This window comes from Falco rusticolus, chromosome 3, assembly GCF_015220075.1.
Source record: "Falco rusticolus isolate bFalRus1 chromosome 3, bFalRus1.pri, whole genome shotgun sequence".
NCBI lineage: Eukaryota > Metazoa > Chordata > Aves > Falconiformes > Falconidae > Falco > Falco rusticolus.
The window spans coordinates 69,954,046-69,975,366 of record NC_051189.1 but is presented as its reverse complement, the minus strand read 5'-3'; the positions used below and the strand labels follow the sequence as shown (position 1 = coordinate 69,975,366).

At 41.9% G+C, this 21,321-nt stretch overlaps 2 protein-coding genes across 2 annotated transcripts in view; both read right to left on the bottom strand.

Moving 5' to 3' along the window:
• Window positions 1-254: 254 nt before the first annotated feature.
• Window positions 255-7,197, bottom strand: BLOC1S4 (biogenesis of lysosomal organelles complex 1 subunit 4). Its single transcript, XM_037381341.1, has 5 exons — window positions 6,953-7,197; window positions 6,519-6,590; window positions 5,439-5,540; window positions 4,583-4,717; window positions 255-1,199 (listed from the first exon to the last, which is right to left on the bottom strand). Exons 1-5 carry the CDS (start codon window positions 7,181-7,183, stop codon window positions 1,101-1,103), a joined length of 639 nt encoding a protein of 212 aa, XP_037237238.1. The 5' UTR covers window positions 7,184-7,197; the 3' UTR covers window positions 255-1,100.
• A 1,053-nt stretch (window positions 7,198-8,250) lies between these two features.
• The window catches only part of PARD6G (par-6 family cell polarity regulator gamma), a 68,112-nt gene continuing 55,041 nt past the window's right edge, over window positions 8,251-21,321 (bottom strand). Inside the window, exon 3 of the mRNA XM_037381936.1 lies at window positions 8,251-11,005. Coding sequence (XP_037237833.1) covers window positions 10,146-11,005 — 860 coding nt within the window. The 3' untranslated portion in view covers window positions 8,251-10,145. The remainder of the gene's footprint in view (window positions 11,006-21,321) is intronic.

Below are 21,321 nucleotides of genomic sequence, written 5' to 3'. Positions count from 1 at the left end.
CTGTGCTTGTAACGCAAAATCATCAGGCACGTTGTTTCCCTAATGCACTCCTTGTTCCTCTGAAATTTGAATTTTGGCTATTTCTAGTGAATTGTATTGACAGCAAAACAGCAGCAGCAAACTGTTGTTCAGATGAATACAACAATTTATGATTAACACCTGCTAGGTATTATATGAGGCTGTACGCAGAAAGGATCTCTGAAACAACGGTGCAGTTCAGTACTGTCAGATGAAACACAAGACCACAACAGGGGTTAAATAGCTAATATTAGTTTATTGATGATATACACACGCTGCAATCAGCGCAGGGAGTCCCAGTAACCATATGAACCACATGGAGGGTTGTGAGGGAAAAGGGGAAAGTCTGGTCAGGCACCTGATCCAGGGACATCCCTGTTTCAACTGAGACATTTTTTATTTTTGATGCCACATTATATATACATATATATATATATAAATGTCCACCTGGTTACACATGAAACAAAACAACGCTCGGGTCACTGTGACCTGATGACCATCAGTGGGGGCAGGAAGTTTGCTTTGTGAACTGGGACTAGATCATGTGCATCAAGCCATGCCCTTGACTCCTTGCCCATCTTCCAAGTCCTCCCCTTGCAACTTGTACATCCCAACACAGTGCATTTCTCTGCAAACTGCAGGGACCAGGTTCCAGAAATTGGAGTAGATTTTATGCATAGTTTTTCTTTCATCTCAATCAGTACATTAGGAAAAAAACAATAAACACATCCTTGTGGTATAGCTATTTACACTTGCAGCAGCACAGATATTTATATATACATCTTTTAACACATAGAAGTACATTTCCTATTATTTCCCTATGTAAAAAAAAAAAAAAAATCTAATGCAGAAGTACTCTTAAGTTCCTTTCCCAATATAATCTAAAAATTTATACTGTGTTTTAGGAAGACGTTTGAAACAACATACACAAATAAAGATTACCTGAAAATACTGCCTGAAGGAAGGCAATGAGAATCAGAATGGCAATATGCCATCAGTAACGTTCAGAAATGCAGCCGTTTTGAGGTTAGCATTTCTTTTGTTCACTTGGCTGTTTCGTAACAATCCCAAAGCAAAAGTCATCAATAAGGTGCTTCGTTAAGACATGGAAAATAGTCTTCAGTCTTGAAGAGGACTGGAGGTTCATAAAGCGTCTGTTGTTGTCGTGAGGAAGAGGATTTCTGCAAATTAGATAAGTTCATTTTTCATCTTCTTAAAAATAGAAACTTTAAAAAACAAAGCCTACAGAGCTAAAATGCAAACCAAGAAAAGTTTTAAAGGTGTATCTCCTCAGTCAGACAAATTTTAAATTGTAGCTCAGATGGGTCTGACATACTCATAATGCTAGTGAGGAAAAGCAGCCTTTAACCTTTGCAGTTCTATCACCTGAACAGACTCAGTCCCAGGAAGTGCATGATAGGCCAGCTTTGCAGAAGCCACACGGGTAATCTTTTCTAGCTGATGGTATAGTCATTGTAACCTTCATCCTTCCAAAGCCATCTACCTTTACCTTTCCTGCTCCAGCCTTCGAGCTCTCCTCAGCCACTTCCCCTGAGTTAATCCTAGCCTGTATTCTCATTTGCTTAGTTAAAAAAGTCTTCATACAGAAACACACCTAGTATTTCCTTCGAAGAAGATTGCTGCCCCTGCTGCGTTTCTTCAAGTATATGTTTGAATATATGTACTATGACATAGCATTAAAAATAATACGGTAGTGGACTGCAAAAGAGCTGTTACACTGTCTTTCAGGAAAAGTGTACACACTTCTTTTAAATATTCACTGTACATTGTTTCACTATACCAAATGGTTCATTTAAAGAGACAACAGCAACAACAGCAAGGAGCACTACTATCTTGTCAGCCTTCCTGCATGTAAACAATGCTGCACGGCTGCAGACCCAGTGTATGTTTTCACTATAAGGTCTTAAACAGAAGGCTTGAAATAAAGACTTCACTCATTAAAAATTCTTTTGGACTCATAACAAGATTTTGACCAACTGTGTTGCAGAGCTCTCAGTCAGTTTGTCTGCAGAGTTCTTCAGGTAATTTTTTGCCTGTCTGGGATGAGACAATTAGAGTCTCCACCAATAATAAAGTTAAAAGCACACCAAATATCATTAGTATACTTTTGAGTTTGGAATTCTTTATAGTACCAAAATAAGGATTTAATTAAAACAGGTAAGTAGAATTTTTCCAATATTCAGTTAAGGTGTATACTTGTACTCCGTATGAAGTAAGTATGTATTCTCATGTTATACACAAAATTGCTGATTTCTGACATTTAAATTATATTTTGTCTTTAACTTCATAATATCATTCATTTCTCTGAAATGTTTTGCCATTCAAGTTGTAACAAAATAAAAAAATTTATAAACAAAGATAGGATCTATAAATAGTGGATACTATCAATGTTCTCTACACCAGAAATTTTGCCAAATGTAAAAACGATCTTTAAATCAAAGTTCTGTTTTTAAAAATTATTTCCTATCTTGTACTGCTCTACGAGCAACCACCTGGCAAGCAAGGGAAACTAAGGTCACAGGTATTCTGCAAGTCATGACACCGATTTAAGAGGTGCTGTATTTGCACAAGTGCAAGAAGGGGATAATTTCAATCCAGTGAGGAAATTCATAGGCAGGCACAGTACCCACAGTTGCCTAAATACACATTTATGATTAGTTATTTTTGCAGCTGCTTAGCAGACATTTTTACCTCTTGAGAGAGTTTACATCCTTAGTGATATTAGAAGTTTTACAATACTGTACTTTACACTGCCTGGTATTCACAAAGGAAGAACTTGGGGCAAAATCTAAAAGTGAGATTACAAATACACAGCTTGAGAAATACAAAATATATCCTTTGTGTAAGGAAACAGATACATTTAAATGGGAAGAGAGTGAGGAGAGATGACTAAATTAAAATTGTAGCAGGAAAACATGAACTACACCTACAGCGAAAATCATAACATCAGATTAGCCTTCTTTGCCAAAGCATTGATCCACTGAGTGAGCTAGTTAAATGTCAGGTGTGAGGAGAAATCTCTACCGGCATTCTCATTCAAACATGCCTGTGCTTACTAGTGAAAACAGGTATTTTACTATGCAACACTCAGTACCACTGCAGAACAGTGACCTGCCTTTTAGTTAATTGATTAATTCCAGTAAGTTCTGAGTGTTGATTTTATTGCCATCCATACTCACACCAAGAAGCCACTGGACATGCCAGGTTCAGCCTGCTGACACTTTCAGAGACTTTCCACCTTATGAGCTGTGGAAAAATCGCTAAGCTGACAAGGTATTCCCATGTGACACTAAAGCACTTTCTTCAAACTTTCAAACTTATCAACTGAAGATTATAATTCCATGGTTAACAACTGTTTTCAGAAAAAAAAAGAAAAGGAAAATATGTTGAATACTCTTCAAGGCAACTGCTGCAGTTCTTTGTATCTCTAAGCGGTCCACAAACAGGAACTTTGTGATTAGGTGGTTTGGTTGTTTTTTTTTTAATAATGACAACACTCTAAACCTAAACACCAAAGAAAGTTAACACTTCATTCCTTTATTAACTTAATGACTGCACAGAAAATAGCAGTGAACAACAGGTTTCCTGAACTGAGTCTTGACAAGTCAATACGTATTCTTTTTATACCTATTTTTCCTCTGCTGCCACACATGCTTGCAATGCATACGAACACAAATACTGCAAACAGCCACAACCATCTTCCTCTCCCCCTCTGCAAACCTACTTTATTTCAGCATTCTCACAGAAACCTGAGTTAGTATAGGATGGATATAGGAAGAGAATCTGGTAGCTGACAAGACACAAGGAGGAGTACTTATAAACAGTGTACTGGCAGGTGATGCCAAGAAGCATCAGGTGTTCAGAAGATTTTTTTTTTTAGTTTTTTTTTTTAAACCATAAGTTTATTTTAAAACTAGGGCATAGTGCTAGTTTAAGGTTAGGTAAGGCATCTCTGTGAAACATTCAGAGAGCATTTCAAGTCTTCTGTAGAGAAACAGTCCATATGTAGTTACATGACAAGCGAAAACTGCATCCTTAGAAAGTTTAGCAAGGTGATTACATGATTACTGAACTGTGTGGACTAAGTATAAATACAGCCTTCATTTTACAAATATTATGCAGTGTAGCTTTCATTTCCTTTTTTTGGTAACATTTTTGCAGTGATATTATCAATGCAGTATGACCCTTTAACAGTGTTGCGTGCACAGGTTCTTCTTACTTGCTTTCATACCACAGATTGGGGTACTTTAATATAAAGATTTGTGCATTATGTGCTTGTCTGTGCCCCTCACATTCCCTTCTTTGTGTATTCAGCTTTATTTTGGAAAGTTCACAAATTCTTACAAGAATTTGTGATTTCTAAGTTTGGGGTTTGGTGTTTTTTTTATTAAGCCTGAGCACTTTGACAAAAATCCTAATAAATTATAAAACTGTTCTACAGTTAAATTCAGATATATGTGTAACAGACTTACTATTATTTTAATCATCTAGTCTGGTAAGGAGAGCAACTCAGCTGGTCACATGATAACAAAAGTTTACTTACATTAAGCAAGGATGGTATGCTGATTGTGTGCAAGATTTTCTTGAATGTGCTTGGAAAAGCTCCAAGGTCTGTTTCTGCCTTTACGACCCGTTCTTCCAGTCCAGCTACGCAATTCCCAATCATCTTCACAAAAGCCTAACAAAAAAACCAAAAGAAATCCAGCCTTTTCATTAACAAATTAAAACAGGATTGTGTATTGCACAACAGTGGTGAAAGCTGCATTACCTAAACGAGGAGTCAAAAACTTCATGCTCTATTTCCCTCCTACCTACAAATCCATTTTACTCCTAAAAATTACTTGAGATACTTTTAAAAGACTGCAAAAACAGGTTAAACCTAATAAAACAACCAATATTCTTCTTCCCATTTGCCTTTTAAATAACTATTAAGACTTCTTAGAATCTAGACTTCTGTCTGCCTTTCTACTAAGAGCAGGACCAAGGATGTAAATCAGTTTTGACGCTTTACCAGGGATCAACAGACCTCTCATTCTACTAGTCTCCAAATAGCTCACAAGACAGTAACTTTGAAAGGTACTATCAAAAAAAAAAAAAAAAGTGCTACTACTGCTTTCTGAGAAAAGACCACCACCTTGCTTCAAGCAGTACATGGAAAAAATAATCTTTTTTTTTTAAAAGGCATTTTGTTTTAGAACACCCACAGTCTCCAGAAATTCTTAATGAATTGTGTTCTCTTTATTAAGCATGAAGTATGGAACCCAGATTGGATGCAGAGAGCAAAACTGATCTGAGCCCACTCCATGTACATGCACACACACACACACACTTACAGCATATAATTGATTCTTCCTCCCTGTTAAGAAACAGAATACATGTAGAAGATACCAAATACATACCTCTAGTTTGTCAATCCTCCTGTATATGTGTCTCATTTCTGTAGCTTTTGTGTAAATTTGAGGTATACTTTCATTGACAACTTGAGAGGAATCACTTCGAATCTAAAAGATGATTCAAAGAAATAATAAAAAAATAATCAATGAATAAAACACTTCCAGAATGAAAGCTAAAGTACAACTGTGCTCCAATTAACAGATTAAACCCCATAGCTTAAAAATACCAATTAGTATTAGGATAAAAATACTAGATTAAAACTAATAAGCTTGCTGCTTTGCATAGTTTAGTGACTTTGAAGAAAATTTATTTTGCATAGGCAAATATTCACCTTTATATTAAAAATAGGCTGCTATCAGAACTAAGCGATAGAACACGTCCCCAGACATACTAAAGAATCAAACATATTAAAATAAAACTTTGACTTAAATTTTACTCCCTGTACACTTCAACTTTGCTTAAAAGGTCAGGCCACAAAAACTTCTTTTATTAGTATAAATAAAAAAAAGATAAACCTGGTAAAGTTCCCCTTAAGAGTAGCGCAGTCACACATGTGCTACGCTTTAAAAGACAGCCAGTATACTGGTGTCAGCTTATAGGACCTTCCCATTCAGATCTCATCTCCCCCCATGCGAAAGCGGAAACAAAGCTGCCTTTCTGAAGAGTCCCCTAAAGACAAACCTAGCTTTGGAGGTTTGGCAACTCTGATCAGCTACTTTGATTACAAAACCCACAGAGGATGTCTTTAGGTATTTTAGAGAAGAAGAATATTGTTCTTTTAAATATCTGTCGCTGTGCCATTCAAAATGAGATTCCATGTATGCACATGGACAAATATAATTATGTAAATGCACAGTTATGTAGTAGCTACGTGGGCATATTTTGCTCTGACATGAAAGTTTGGTAGTTTTCATCCATGAGTTATGTAATTATTAAAATGAAGTACCTAATTTTCAAACGTGTTTTCATACTGGAACCTGCCCTGACTAAAGGCTACTTCCCATCTCTGTCTCATTTGAAGACCCAAGCACACATTACACTCTATTCTGACTTCAAAAACACAGCTACATGCAAGTTACACGTACCATGTCCAGCATTCCCACGAATTCATCCACTCTGGTCAGCAAATCTTCTAAACTCTTGTCTAAGCTTTCTATCTGCAAAACAGATGCCCTTTACAGGTACCTGAAAACACAAGGCCCCCAGATCCTCCCAGAGAACCCCCCCGAGCGCAGACGTTAGCCAGACCGGGCGCAGCTTCACACGCTCCGGCCGCCCCCGCCAAGCGCAAGTGACCGGACACCCGGCCCGCACACGGCGCGGGGCCGCCCGCAGCGGCCGCCGCCTCCCGCCACGGCCGGGCAGCCTCGCTCTGCGCGATGCCGGCGACGCTAGCCCGGGCCGCCCGCGGGGCAGGGCCCGCCGCTGCTGCCGCTCCCCGGGGAGCTCGGGCGCCAGGGCCCGGGCGGAGGCCCCCGCCCGCTCCCCCGAGGCGGCCCGGCGCAGCGCGGCCCCTCACCTGCTCGCTGAAGAGGCTGCGGTCAGCGAGCAGGTACGCGGAGTAGGCGGCGGCCGTGGCGCTCAGCGACGCCTCCGAGGCATCCTCGTCCTCCGGCTCCCCCAGGCCGGAAGCGCTGCTGTGGCTGTGGGAGACGTTCCCGCTGTCCGCGCCGGGGCAGGCGCCCGGCGGGTCGGCCCCGGCCCCAGGCCCCTCTCCCGGCCCCGGTCCCGGCCCCGCGGCAGCCGCCATGCTACCGCCGCCCGCCCCGGCCTTCCCTCAGCGCCGCGGGCGGGGCCGCCGCCGCTCACGTGAGGGGGCGGGGCCGGCGCAGGCGCGCTCCCGACAGGCGGCGGAGGGGGCGGCGCAGGGGGCGGTGCGGCCCCCTCGGGCCTTTCGCCCCGTGCCTAGGAGCGGGCACGAGCGCGGGCGCGGCGGCGCCGCCCTGACGCCCAGCCGTTCGCGCCCGGGGCTCCGCAGGCCCGGTAGGAGCCGCCGCCTCTCATCGGCCCCGGGCGGGAGGCCGGGCTGCCGCCTCCCAGCTGCCCCCCCCAGCCAGGCGCAGGAGCGCGGCTCCCCGGCCGGGAAGCGTACGGCGGGGCGATCTGCCCGGTGACTGGGCGGCCGCCCCCGCCGCCGGTGGGTCTCGTCCCCGAAGGCAGCGCCATGCGCGGAACCTCAACGGCCCCGTCCCGCTTCCACACCGGGGGTCTGCCCGTAACGGCTGGATTGGGAAGGGAGCTCAGCTCCAGCAGCCTAGTGTACGGTGCATGCACGCATAGCAGCTTATCTTTTTTCCCCTAGTTAACGCAAATGAGGCACAAAATGTTTGCAAGCCTTTAATAACGCTTATGCATCAGCGCTTCGCTATTCTCAGCGTGCAATGCGTCTCTTGGTACAGCACTTCGAGGCTGATGTGTGCATCGCCACTCACGTTTCCTGCCTCCTGGGCTGAATTCATGGGAAGTGGCATCGCCACCGAGCAGCCCCCGCGAAGCCGGGGTGACACACACGGGTGCTCCCCAGGAGCCAGAACCACCCCAAAAGCAAGCCGTGCTACCAGGAGCGTGGCCAACTACTTGGTTCCCAGGGGTTCCCTTAGCAAAAGGGGTACTGGGAAGGAAACATCATGGAAAGAAACTTGGCGGTGCTAGTAACTGGAGGAGTCAAAAGTTTGCGCTGGTACAGAGGGAAATATTACTGAAACGGTTACGTATTTCAAGAGTCATCAAAACCCAACTGTTTTGTTTCCACAGGGAAGGGGGATACTTCCACAGAGAGATGTGCTTGAACGCAGGGGAAAGGATATAACATAGAAGTAAGACAGTGCACGTTTTATTGCAGATGGGTCACATTTTCATCCATTAAATAGGTAAAATGAGTAACTTCAGCCTGACAAATCCACTTATTCGTAAAAGTAGTCTTATTTAAGATATAACAAAATTTTTCTGATAAGACTGTCTGATTGACTGAAGCACATTTAGCTATTAATTTTGTTTACTGCACCAATAATCAGATTTTTTTTAAAAAAAGAAAACCTTTGGTAAAGTACAAACACAGTTTTAAGATGAACAGGATCAATGTTCTATCCTTACTGTGCAGGGAAAAATAAGTACAGCTCTATAACTGCTGTGATACCTAGAAGAGGTTTAATTAAGAGTAAGTGAAAGAACTTTAAAATAAACTTCTAAAGCAAATCTAAAAGAAATAAACTAAGTTCAATGTCCCAAACATATTTAACAATGAGCAAAAGACTGGCTGTTCCACAGGTATTCTAAATTAGCGACAATGAATTAGTCTGCACATCCTTTGTCCAGCCATTGCCGATTCCAAAATGGAATGTAATTTTTTCAAAGACTTCTGAATTTTCATATTCATACAATATTTAAGAAATGTCTATTCCACCATATAAAAAAGCTTTAATGTACTACAAAGTTAAAAACAAAAAGCAAATGACACAAGCTAAAAGTAGAAAAATACACTGTAAAACATTCATATTTTGTTCCTTACACTGATCACGATATAACAAAATATTTTAGATTAGACCACTTCCATAAATTTGTGGCATTTTCAGAAGCAGACTATTATCTACTCACTAGCCACCATCCAGTAAAGATGCCTGACCATCGCAAACGTCCAGTATATTTTAAGTTCTTAGAAATCCTGTGCAGACATTAAGCTTTATTACTAGAAGAGTCCAAAAATAACAGAGCTGTTCTAAGTTAGGTTTGTCAGTCAGTCAGCATCCCTCCTCTGTATAGCAATCAGCCAAGCTTTTGCAAGGGAAGACCTTGTGGATTTAGATTGCCCCAAAGTTACAGCAAGGACTTGGGTCAGCTCTGAGGTGAAAGGGACAGTCCTAGCACACTCCTCTGGTTTTTCTGCCTCCTCGCTTGCATCTCTAAAATTCACGTGAACCATGTGTATTATCTAATAAATATCGGAAAAAAAAAATACATTTACACATAATGGTGCTGAACCGAGTTTTAAGCCCTTGTCAGGTTTCCCTGTGCTGCAGGCAGGCCGGCCTCTGACCAGCAGCTGGCGCTGATCTCACAGCAATAAGAGCAACATCCTCCCACGCCACCCCCTTAGGCTTTTAAAAACACTTGTATATAGAGTTTCATTTGGAAAATGTACTTGCAGCATCTCCCTAACGTTGTTACCACCACAGTAGGAAGCCACTAGTTTTATAGAGCTTGTCTGGACTAGACATAAGGTTGCAAATATGGTGTAAACAAGTTAGTGGAAGGTCTGTATGTAATAGTATAAGATTGGATTGCTATTCTCTTTAAACCGGTTGTTAGAAGAAAACCAGATTCCACTTAAGATAGACATGTCTGTTGCTATTAAAATCTAATTCATATACATGCATGTATAAATACATCCACCCATGCATTCAAACCCAAGTATGTAGCACTGCCTCTGGTAGCCTATAAGACTGCTTAGATTTATACCAACTAGAATAAATTTGTGTTCTCACTCAAGGGCTGGGAAATAAACCAGGTTTTACACTCTGACTTTCTCCTGACAGATGTTGCAGTGCGTAACAGTTTTATGCCTAACTCCAGATGCCACGTTTCCTAGAAAGCAACAATCTTCTGCACCCGTGAGGTCTATGGGAATATCAGCTCTCTGCTTTGTGCATAACACGTTGCAGGTCAATTGTCCCAATTGGCACTTAAGACTGAAAGGAGAGTTGCAGGAATTGATACTAAAGTGTAATGACTGTTCCATCCTCCTCGATACCTCCTCTGGGGATAACCAGACTGTGTCGGGGATCAGTTTTTAAGGAACTGAGTAATTTGTGAATGTTGCCATTGCTTTCTCGACCAGAGTTGTTGTTGAGCACCAGGTCCCTTTGAAGTCTGTGGCTAAGGCTGCTGCCATTGATTCGAGAGAGGCTACTGGAAGTAAGGCTGTGCAGTTTAGGAATGTGCTGTGGCTCCAGACCACCCTCGATGACAATGTCAGCCTCTTCATCACTCTCCATTTCATCAGGGTGGAAGTTCTGCAGCATGTGGGATGTAGGCAAGCTGTGGTGACTCGCAGTGCTGTCTGTAGACTGGCCTGAGCTACCAGACATCCTACTACTTCGAATAATATTGTTCCTCTGGTTTGCTGGCTTGACCGTGATAATAAGATTATGGCTGTTGGCAATCATCATGTCTGTGACTTGGTCGAGAGTCTTTCCTGCTACTTCAATGCCATTAACTTCCAGGACTTCATCATTCACAGCCAGCAAGCCCGTGCTCTCTGCTAAGCCTCCAGGAACCATACGAGAGATAAAGATACCAGGTACTTTTTCTAGTCCATGAGGAGTAACCCTTACACTGGTGCCATCGCGAATGTAAAATCCTAAGGGTTTCTCACACCCATGTCGATACAGCCTCACTCTCCTGTGTGTTTCGGGAAGAATGTCCACATCAATTATGGAAGACACTGGTCTAAAATCATGAGGCATACTAATATTAATGTGAGGACGCCGGCGGAGGTTGTCATTGCGGAGTGTCACCAGAGCCTTCTTCTTCCTCGATAGTGTGTTGGTCCCAAAATTACTGTAGTCCACTTCATCTGAAAGAGAAATCGTACCAATGTATCAATCAAACAGAGAATAATTCAATCAATGGGGCATCATCTTCTTAAATCTGGTTCAGCGAAGCCACACTCTTAATAGTCAAATTATTTTTTCCACTTACTCTAATTTTTATTTCATGTCTATCAGCACAACATTCAGAATGAGTTGTTTTCAATGACTATCCATATTTCTTCCGTATTTTGAGGGAAAAAGACTTCTTATTCTCAGCTCCTCTTGTCAGCTGTGCAGAATGTAATTACTTGCAGCTGCAGGCCTGATACACTGTCTCAGATGTGAGACCATGTTTTCAGAGTTGGACTGTGATTTTACACATACATCTTAAGTGGGCAAGGAATGTATACACATTCCTAACCTAAAAGTCTGAATCAGGGAGTATTTAAATATTCAATACACCACCTAATAGGTACAAACATGAGAGCACAGTGTGAGAGACTAGTTGGATATGTGGTTTTAGCCTAGCCTTTTTTAGTAAGGGATTTATGTTAATAGCATCTCTCAGTACAGCATTTTCTCTCTGGAATATTTTACTTGGCACTTTAAACACTTTTTACTGCTGTCAGATTCAGCTGATACTAACTACCAATAAAGTTCTGTGTAAGCAAGTGGACCAGTTGAAAGAGAAGCACAGAAAAAGAAGCAGCTCTGCTGCCTAGTCCATATACTAAAGAACACAGAACAGACACGGCGCACGCACTCCTGCCCTTGAGGGGAAGACTGACCGGAAAGCAGCCTTTCCAGGGTCTGCTGTTTAAGGAATTGTTTAAATATTTCAGTCTCTGTAGTGGTGTCTCAAGGGCATGTGCAAAGTGATCAACTTTAAATCAGCCAAGTGACATGACAAGTTATTCCACATAAGAAGCTCACGCTGTGCTTTGCAAAAAAAATACTTAGTCATGAAGTTGTTAGTGTACAAAATGCATCACTGCATTTCACATTAAAAATACTGTGCATATTTTGAACATGAAGCATGCACTAGCTGGAAAATTACTTCATCGGGAGTTTAAGCATGTTAACGCTTTTCTGATAAACTAACAGACTTTCAGTTTATTCTACAGTAAAATACAGAAGTACAATTACAGAACTAACACTTAAGAAAATTTTATCTCCAACAAATTAACCTTGCATAGTAGCATTTGAGAAAGACAGACAATACCTCTACCTGATAAAGGCTGGGGGGGGCGGGGGGGAAGCATTAGTAAAACCAAACTTGTAATTAAATTTTTATTTCTTGAAAGGTCTCATTTTCAAGTCAGCTTTCCAGACATATTATTGACAGACTTCAATTAAGTAACATTAAGTTACACAACTAAAGGAGACTAAAAGTGCTACGCAGCAACCTGATCTAACTTAGCCTGCTTGAAGCAGAGTGTTGGATTAGCTGGCCTCCAGAGAATTATTCTGTGATTCTACATAGTCCTGTAGGCTGGGGGTAAGGGGAGGGGGGTGTGGGGGGGGTGGGTGGTGGATAAAAAAAATTATTAGAAGACTTCAAAAAGACTATTCCTGCATTCTCCTAGAACTTATTTAGATTGGTTATACTAACACTTGAGGGCACCACAAGGCATCTAGAAGGTCATCTGGAAGGAAAAGCTTCTGTGAAATAAAGATACTTCTTGGACGAGTTTGCCGTGTTTAACTTCATACTCGCCTCTTCTCTCTCCTCCCAGGCTGTTCAGGGCCATACCAACTGCACAGGTCCTACTGTGTTATTTAGACTGGTGAGGCACAGGACTGGAAATACTTAAAATCAGCCAAACACAAGAAACTCCCAACTGGTTCCTTGAAGCATATTCACAGCCAAGACTGTGACTGTGTGAAGATGGCACCTCCTCAGGTCTACCTGGTGAGCAGAGGCAGCGCAGCGCCTGCTCTTTTGAATGCACAAACCACCTGTGGCAGCCAAAGCCAGGTATTCCTTTTCTTTCATCAACAGGATCACCATCTACCTTAAGCTAGACTTTTAAGTTTTGATGGATGATTTTAAAGGTTGGCAACAAGTATTTTCTCCTTGTAAAGTATGGGTCCACAAGAGATGTCTTTCATCACCAGTCTTGAACACTGCAGTCTGCTCACCCTCACAATTCATTGATAAATTTCTGCAACAGTCCTATGAAAACAACTTAGGAATTTATATGTAGAATCAACATTCTTCCTCACGTGAAACATAATGCTGTACAGTAGTAGTGCTCTATCTTATAAGCCCAAAACCACCTTGATCCCAAAATTTCAGTTTAAGACAGCAATTAAAATTACACATGGGTTTGTGTGTTTAAGACTTTGGCTTGTCAGTACTGCAAGAGACACTCAGAACAAAAGCTGCATCCCTTAAAGACTCGGAAAGGTTGGTGAGTGTAGTTTATTGCACTGCAGGTAAAATGGAACACATTCCCTAGTTACGCATCTGTTCCCTGAAAGCACCCAGTTATCTGTTCTCTCCCTCTCTTGCTATGTTAGCATATTAATACTGAATTACTTTAAGGCAGACTTGCACAAGCTTTACCAAGTAATTCACCTGGGAAGATTTGCTGACAACACTGTTTTCTTCCCCTTAAATTAACAACCCAGATTCTCACAACATGCAAGTCTGAGAGATAAGCAGTAATGTTACAGGTGAAGTATGACAGTCCTCCTGACACACAGAGGTCATTTCTGAAGCAGCTTCTTTTGGTTGAACCCCCACCAGGGTAATGGCACAAAAGCAGCGGTTGTTTTGTGCCTGTGACCTCCTCACCTGCGCTCAGCCCACTAACCTGTCTCCCCAGATGATTGCCAGCATTCCTAACCTCTGAGCAGCTTCAAAACAATCACCTCCTTTAATAACAAAAAGCCCAGCTTACCACAAAAATGCTATCTTTTTCCTCCAAACACGAACCAGGCAGAAGCAAGTGATACAGACTACTTTCAGTGTTGGACCACTGACCACTCTTGGATTTATTATTTCAGGGCTGGAGCATGTTAAAAAATAAAGTCTATGTCCTGTTGATGACTGGAGGTTTTGTTTTTAAAACAGTGTCAGGCATTAGTTTCCAACTCTGTCCCTAAACAGGATCACATACAAGAAAGACGAAGTCCCAATTTTAACAGGTGAACTGTTGAAACCTATTCCATGTTGGAAAAATGAGAACTGATTAGAAGAGCTTTTAAGAAAAAATACCAATTAACTCTTATTTTCTAGAAAAAGTTCAAGTATGGAATACATGCTCCTTGGCAAAACAGGGATTATTACATCACTTTTATTCAAGATGACTCACTCCCTAGGGGTTACACTAGCTTGGGACATCATCTTAAAATAATAATAAAAAAATTAAATAAAAACAAAGAAAAAACAAAACCAGAACAAACCAGCTACCCCCTGATGCTATTTAGAGCCACTGCTCTTGCTGCAAGAGTAAAGCAAGGTATCTCTACTGAAGTTTAACATCAACTGTTGTTGTGGCAGCAGAAAGTCATCAATCCCTAGCACAATGAAAAAAAAAATTCCTTACTCATGAGCGAAGTGGGAGAAGCCTGCCAACATCACTCACTTTTATCAACTACGGGGTGGTCACGCAGCAGTGTATTACCCATTTCCAGTAATAACACTGCTCAGGTGGCATGCAGCAGACTGAAATGAAAACTGTATCATTGCATAATTTATAACGATACACTTCTAATGAAGGTCAGCAACTTCTCGCTAGGTTTTGAGTTTCTCACCATATAGGATTCCAAGCAGGAATGCCACTTCAGCTAATGAAAAGCACTGTGTTTGAATGCCAGGTCTCAGTGAAGACCAGTACAAACCATATGGAACCAGACAGCTCATTTTTCACTATTTCATTTGCTGCAATATCAAATTCTCCTTTTGCAGAGCAAAAAGTCTACAGAAATCTGCACATATACTGGCAGGAAAAGTGCCATCAAGTGACACATCTGAACAGTACTTAAAGCCTCATATTTTACAGGCTGTCATGTTCTCCTATGTCTTGAATGAGGCTGGAGTAAAATGTTACATGCAGGTGACAGAAGGAGAATTAGACTTCTAGGTGGTGAATACGACCCCCATTTCTTAGAATGGGGCAGATTACATGGAGCATTTCCATCTACAAGATGTAGTACTTTCAGACAAAGATGTACTATGAACTGGACAGATAATTCAGGATAGCCACTAAACTTTGGAAGATGTGGATCTGAACTTTACTTGTGCCCATAATTTGCTTCCTAATGAAAATACTGTTCCTGTAAAAAGAGGTGAAGAACAACATTTACCACAGTTGAAGGAGGACTCCTCAGCTTTCCAGTTCTCTCCGACTTGGAATCACAACCCAAAGCTACACAAAAAATACCTCAGACTCTTCTGAAGGCATTGAATATTATTGCAACTCTTTTCCCCAAAAGCTTCAGGTTCTAGTATGTTTTAAGAAACATTTTGTTATCTGGCAATGAGTTACGTAATACCTCAAGTATTTTGGCTGCATCCTTTTTGTTAATAAGTACTTTTTTTAAAAAAAAAAAAAAAAAGAGTTGCCACCACCTACTTGCCCATGAAGACCTTTCTGCTAGAGAAGATAGATACTACAGATCTCCTCACACGGAGATATACCTGTGCTCACTTTCTGGACAACAGTGGTGGTGGTGGTTTTGTCTTTTCCTTTTTCATTTTTTTTTTTTCTTTTTAAAACTTGGTGAAACTACCTCCACTTGACCAGCAACAGTAAAACCCATTAAAGGAGGTTTTTACTTACAAGCATGGGTATTTTACTATCAGAATGTAATTTTTTAGAACATACCTGGAAAGTTGTAGCCAGTAACATCTTTTAGGTACTCTTCTAACCATTCTGTAGTCAGCCTGTGACTTCACAGAATACATTGTACCTTCCTGGTGGGCATTGTGAATCCTATCATAAAGTCACACAGTACGTAACAGCAGAGCACATTTAAAGGGCTATTTATAATGGAAAGAAAACTGCTTAGAGCATCTGGTTATAGCCAAAAGAGTATTGTATTTCTTTAATTTACATGAAACAAGAAATTATAGACCTTCTGAAAAAAACACCAGGAGCACCACTCCCACTGCTTGGACAGCTGCTTTTCATAGGAACTGCCTGCCAGATGAAATACCAAAGCTTAGCCAGATAAGATTGTATAAACAAGCTGAATTCCACAGAGAAGCAGACTGCCAGGCTCCTATAGGAACAGTTCATTTCAGACTCTACGTTTTCGGTGTACATGCACTCATGGCTTATTATTTCCTCTGGGAACTGTGGAACATTAGTTGACAGCTCTGGAAAGTACTTCAAAGTCAAAATTACTTCCACTAGGGAGAGCAGCACTTCAGGCAGCTTGGGAAGGAGGCCAATGAGTCATTAATAGTGAAGGGTAACCCCTCCATCCAGCAGATCTCTATTACCTAGCGTTCAAATTAGCAGCAGTCATAGAACCATTTCAAGGGAATGTGTCATGTTTAACCCTTCTACCTTTCTCTGTCCCAGCTACAAAACAGTGTCTGTGTTTGACACAAGTTGCATTCAGTGTTTATTTTCTCAGAATTTGTGAAGCATTTGTGAAAGCAACCAGACAACAAGCAAGCTGGCAGTCTCTCATTTGTGACCTGGAAGGCTGACCACATGCACAGGGATTTAAGAGGAAACAGATCTGAAGTGAACTATGGCTTGGGGGGACGTCCAGCGCCAATATCACTCATCAAGAACTATTTAATGGGTCAGAAAAATAAGGTTATCTGAATGCCAGCATTGCATTCTCTGTGTTGCAGGAATATTAAAAAAATCCAGCTATCACTGCTGCCAGGAACCTCTGGGTGAACCAATCTGAAAAACACACAGTAGGTAAAGTAGTTGTAGCTGCTATTACATCGAAAGCCAAGTAATGTATCCCACACATGCACTGACACACACACTTGCTCCTCTCTCTCCTCCTTACCACTGTAACACGAGAAACTGGACACAATCTCATCAATGTTTAGAAGACTACCTAAACATTAATAGTTTATCTGTGACATCCAACAGGGCTTTTGAAGCACAAACAATATCCAAAGAAACAAATTCGAATTAACAAGAGAACATGTTATTCTTGATATCCTTAATCTCATTTAGTTTCTAAAACAAAGCTTTCCAAAACACTTGTTTGTAGATTGTAAACTCAGTGACATACATTGGAAAAGAAATTTCACCAACAAAGAAAATTTGAGAACACCGTCCTACTCTAATCTAGCCCCTTGTAAATTTAGTAAAATGCAGTTTTGCAAAAGGCAACCTTCCTTCTATATTGATTCAGTATTAAAAAGATAAATTTGCCTTCCTACTTATGAAGTGTTCGTGAATAGGTTGGAATTAAAATGCAAGGAACACAGATGTGTTTACTCCCAACACATTTTTAAACTTAAAATATCTACCCTCTTTCAAGAAAGTGGACATTATTTTGTTTCTTGTCTTAGCGTGTTACAGCAAGCAAAACTATCATTGCATTAGGCTCAGCCTCTCTTTACGGTGTCATACGTAGGTAAGAAACACTGTGGGGCCACTTGCCTTGAAGATGGAGAGAACCCCTTGGGAATTTAGCCTGTGCTGCTGGTGCGCCCTCCTGCACTTCTCACTGCTTGTCATCAGAGGCCACTGTTCCCTTGCTGAACCTCTTCCCTTCTCAGCAGAAGGCCCTTTATCTTTGACTTGCTGCCTGCTCTAAAGGAGCAGAAGCTGTTGCTCAACCTGCAAGTTCGTGCCATGAAGCAAGTGAGGCCTTTGGAGGAGGGCGCTACCAAATGTAAGCAGGCACCCAGGGCTGTATATCCCAAAACTATCCTTGCTCTCAGAAACATCCAAACCCAGCTCCCCAAACTAGCACAAAAGACAGGTATAGGACTCCAAATTTTACAGGTGAAGTTGTGCATGATGTTTACTAGGATTGTAAGGGTCTTCCTCTAAATTTCATATGTGACTTCTCTTCTACCCTAAAACATGACATGCACAGCCTTTCTCCCCTTGTTTCCTTCCAGAAACCACAATATGCAAAGGTTACGTTACTGCAGCATTAGAGAACTGCGGGTTTTAAGCTTTGACTTTAAAAAAGAAAAACACGAAACAACAATAAAGTGTTAGTTAATATTTCCCTTTTCCTGCAGGGGGTCAGTGGGAAGTTGAGGGAACACGTTCCTCTTGCACATCTCAGCCATCAATTATTATTACATTCACCCCAAGGTCGCAGGGTGCTGCTATTGAGGCTTTATTGGTGAGATGGTTTCCCAGGCCAGCCAGTGTTGAGCAGACAACCAGCAGTAGTAATGGGTGCAGACTGCAATAACATCACCTGCATGCAGCTCTCCTGCTGGCTGGAGCCTGGAAAATGAAGCCTATCACCATGCACCCAACTATTCCCAGCAGCCATCAAAAACTGTATTCACCCAGCTGATGGTTATCAAAATAGGACGGCTATCAATCCTATTCAAAGATGCTGGGGAGAAGTCACCTCCCAAACCCCCAAAATACCACTCTCCAACCTCTAATTACATGCAATCTCTTCAGAAAGTCATGATTATAAACTTTAAAGTTATTAAAAAGTAACCCTTTAATTATTTTGTTTCATTTAACCCACTCCGTTTTTGTCCTGAAACAAACACACTCTTTATTCACTAAGATCAGGCAACTGAGGGGAGCACCATTTGCTCCCCATACAGGCATAAAGGGAATCTCTCCTTTCCAAAAGAAAATGTGTACCTGTTATGCAAAGCAAAACAAAATGAAGCAAAATGAGAGACCAAACTATAACAACTCTTACTATGCACTGCAGATTTAGTAAAATTCTTATTAATGACATAAAGTGGTGGATTTTATCAAGTGTTCTGCAAGTTATTGAATATAACTGTTTCCTAGTGGCAGTAGAAAAATAGTTACCTTTTGCACAAATCTGAAGTGTGGAAGGTAAGTAAACAGCATTGACAGATTGAACCAAAGAGCAAATTTGGGAGAATACCATTCTGTTTTTCACAGCTGCAATATTTGGAAAAACATCACAAGTAATGAAAAAGGAAAAGAATTCAACTCAGATTCATATTCACTAAGAATACAAATTTTATACCTCTAACAAGAAACAAAAATTTTTGTCTCAGTAGTCTCGGAAGAAGCTGCAAATAAAGCTTGGAAAGGTAACATAACATTAGGCAGCACAAAATAAAGGTAGTATATTTGTGCTAGAGTATTGACACAGCCACAGGTCAAAGGAAAAGGTTTTGAAGAGCTGCAGTACTCAACCTGATGAGAGCAGTCATGCTATGGACCCTTATATTAAAACACAGTCTTTCCCTGCTTTCAGAAGTAACATCATCAGCATCGAAGGCCATCTCGGGGCTCTGCTCAACAGCCCGCAGAGGTGAGCCACGCCGGGAAGGCAGGACCTGTATTACCTAGCTAACACAGCCTGTAGCTCACCCAAGGGAAACTGAATCTAACCTGGGATTTCACACTCCCCCCTGCTGTTCTGCCACCCACCCTTGCCTTCTCTGCCCAGCGCTCTCCTCTCCAGCTCTAAGTGATCCTCCCTCCCCAGCTAAAAGCAAGACTGATAGTGATCAAGAACCGTCTATTATCCTGTGTTCAGGTAACTGCTAATCACATTTCTGTAGCATGCAAGTGGTATTTCTATTTGGAAGGAAAAGATATCCCAGAGTTGGGAGCAGTAGTAGCTTATTCAAAAGGTGACAATGGGAGACATTCAATTATTGCAAACGAAATCTGGGAGATACAAGGGTACTACACTGAGAAAGAATGTTTTCTGTTCTGAAGCAATCCTTTCCCATGCATTCTTTTGCTGAGTAACACCTTGTTCACCCCAAGCTGGTTCAGACAGGCAAGCCAGAAAGCACCTTTTCACTTACACTTCTAAATCCTCGGTAAAAATAATTATAAAAAGAAATCCCCAAACTGCAAAGAAGTTCATATTTAATGAAGACTTAAGTATCAAATAAATAAATAGTGATCTCTTCCACACCCTTTACCTTGGGTTGTTCTAAAAAGTTGCTACCACATCGTCTCAAAGGAAGATGTGTTTTTACACAGTTAAAATTCTTCTAGGATATATTTTCTCTCTTCAAAAAAGAAAAAGCGTGAAATCATGTTTTTATAGCTTCACTGTTGTGGTGTGATAATACCACATACATCCTGCAGTGGGGGGGAGGGAGAGAAAAACGTTTACAGTGCTTTACAAAGCACTTTTCTGGTTCCTGCCTCCACACCGTCAGATTGTAAACAAAGTCCAGATTCTGCCTCTTATCACGGAATTAAAAAGGTTTCAAAACAAATGTGGCATGAGAAATTAATTACAACACTTGTCTTTCAAGTCACGACCTTTGGGAGTCTCCCAAACTTTGCTGGCTGGAATCAGATGAGTCACAAGACAAACACCAGGTGCCGGGCCAGCCCTGTGCCGGGCTCTGCACAGCTGCACCCCCAGCACCCCCCAGCACCTCCACTGGCCTCGGGCGCTGCCATGCCCTTGCCTCCACCTGCAGCCTCCGGGATGCACCGTGATGCCCTCCTGGCTGGTGGGACCAGGGAGCTGCCGGAGTCCTACCCAGTTTATCTCCTGTGACCTGGTGGGACAGGAACAGGCAGCACAGGCATGTTTTCCAGTCCCCTGTTCCCCAGGCTGGAGCAGACCAGAGCGGGCAGGAGGAGAAGGAACAGCACCAAGCCCTGGCAGAAGCGAGTCAGGGCCAGTCATCCTCCCCACCAAGGGAGCATGGCCAGTGCAACCCTGTGCTTTGGACATGGGTATGATGGGACAGAAAAGGAGCACCAAGAAGCGAAGCAAAGACTAGAAGCCCCTCAGGTGGTGGGAGACAGGGGAGGAACAACCTCAAAGCACTTCTGGTACAAAGCAGAAGAGTTGCAAACACATTTTACATACATCTACTTAACAGTCTGTTTTCTAATGCAGAGGAGAAACAAGGTCAAGAGCCCCATCTATTACAATTCAAATTGCGCCTGTAAGATTCAGCTTCCCCAAGTTGCCCCTCTGGCACCCTTCCCCTTTTGGAGGACAAGGCTGCTCACCTCACAAATGGGAATCATTGCTGCTTCTAGATATAAACAAAGCAAGCCAGGAAGCCCTCCTTCCTGATGACAGGTCACAAAGTAGTAGAAGCTGCCTGCAAAGCGCAAAATGACATTTTTCCTGATAAAACACAAGGGCACAAGCAAATGCTACTTTCCTTGAGAGCTCAATTGCTCCTGCAGTTGAGGTGAAACACCTGTGCCAGGTAAGGCAGAGAGCTACCCTACAGAGAGGGGCTGGAGAGAACTCC

Excerpts from the sequence above, each read along its gene's own strand:
- BLOC1S4 (XM_037381341.1), bottom strand. The coding sequence starts at position 7,183 with ATGGCGGCTGCCGCGGGGCCGGGACCGGGGCCGGGAGAGGGGCCTGGG. Across the intron at positions 4,718-5,438 it reads GGAGGATTGACAAACTAGAG|GCTTTTGTGAAGATGATTGG; the intron begins GTATGTATTTGG and ends TTTTTTTGTTAG. Across the intron at positions 1,200-4,582 it reads GCATACCATCCTTGCTTAAT|AAATCCTCTTCCTCACGACA; the intron begins GTAAGTAAACTT and ends TCTAATTTGCAG.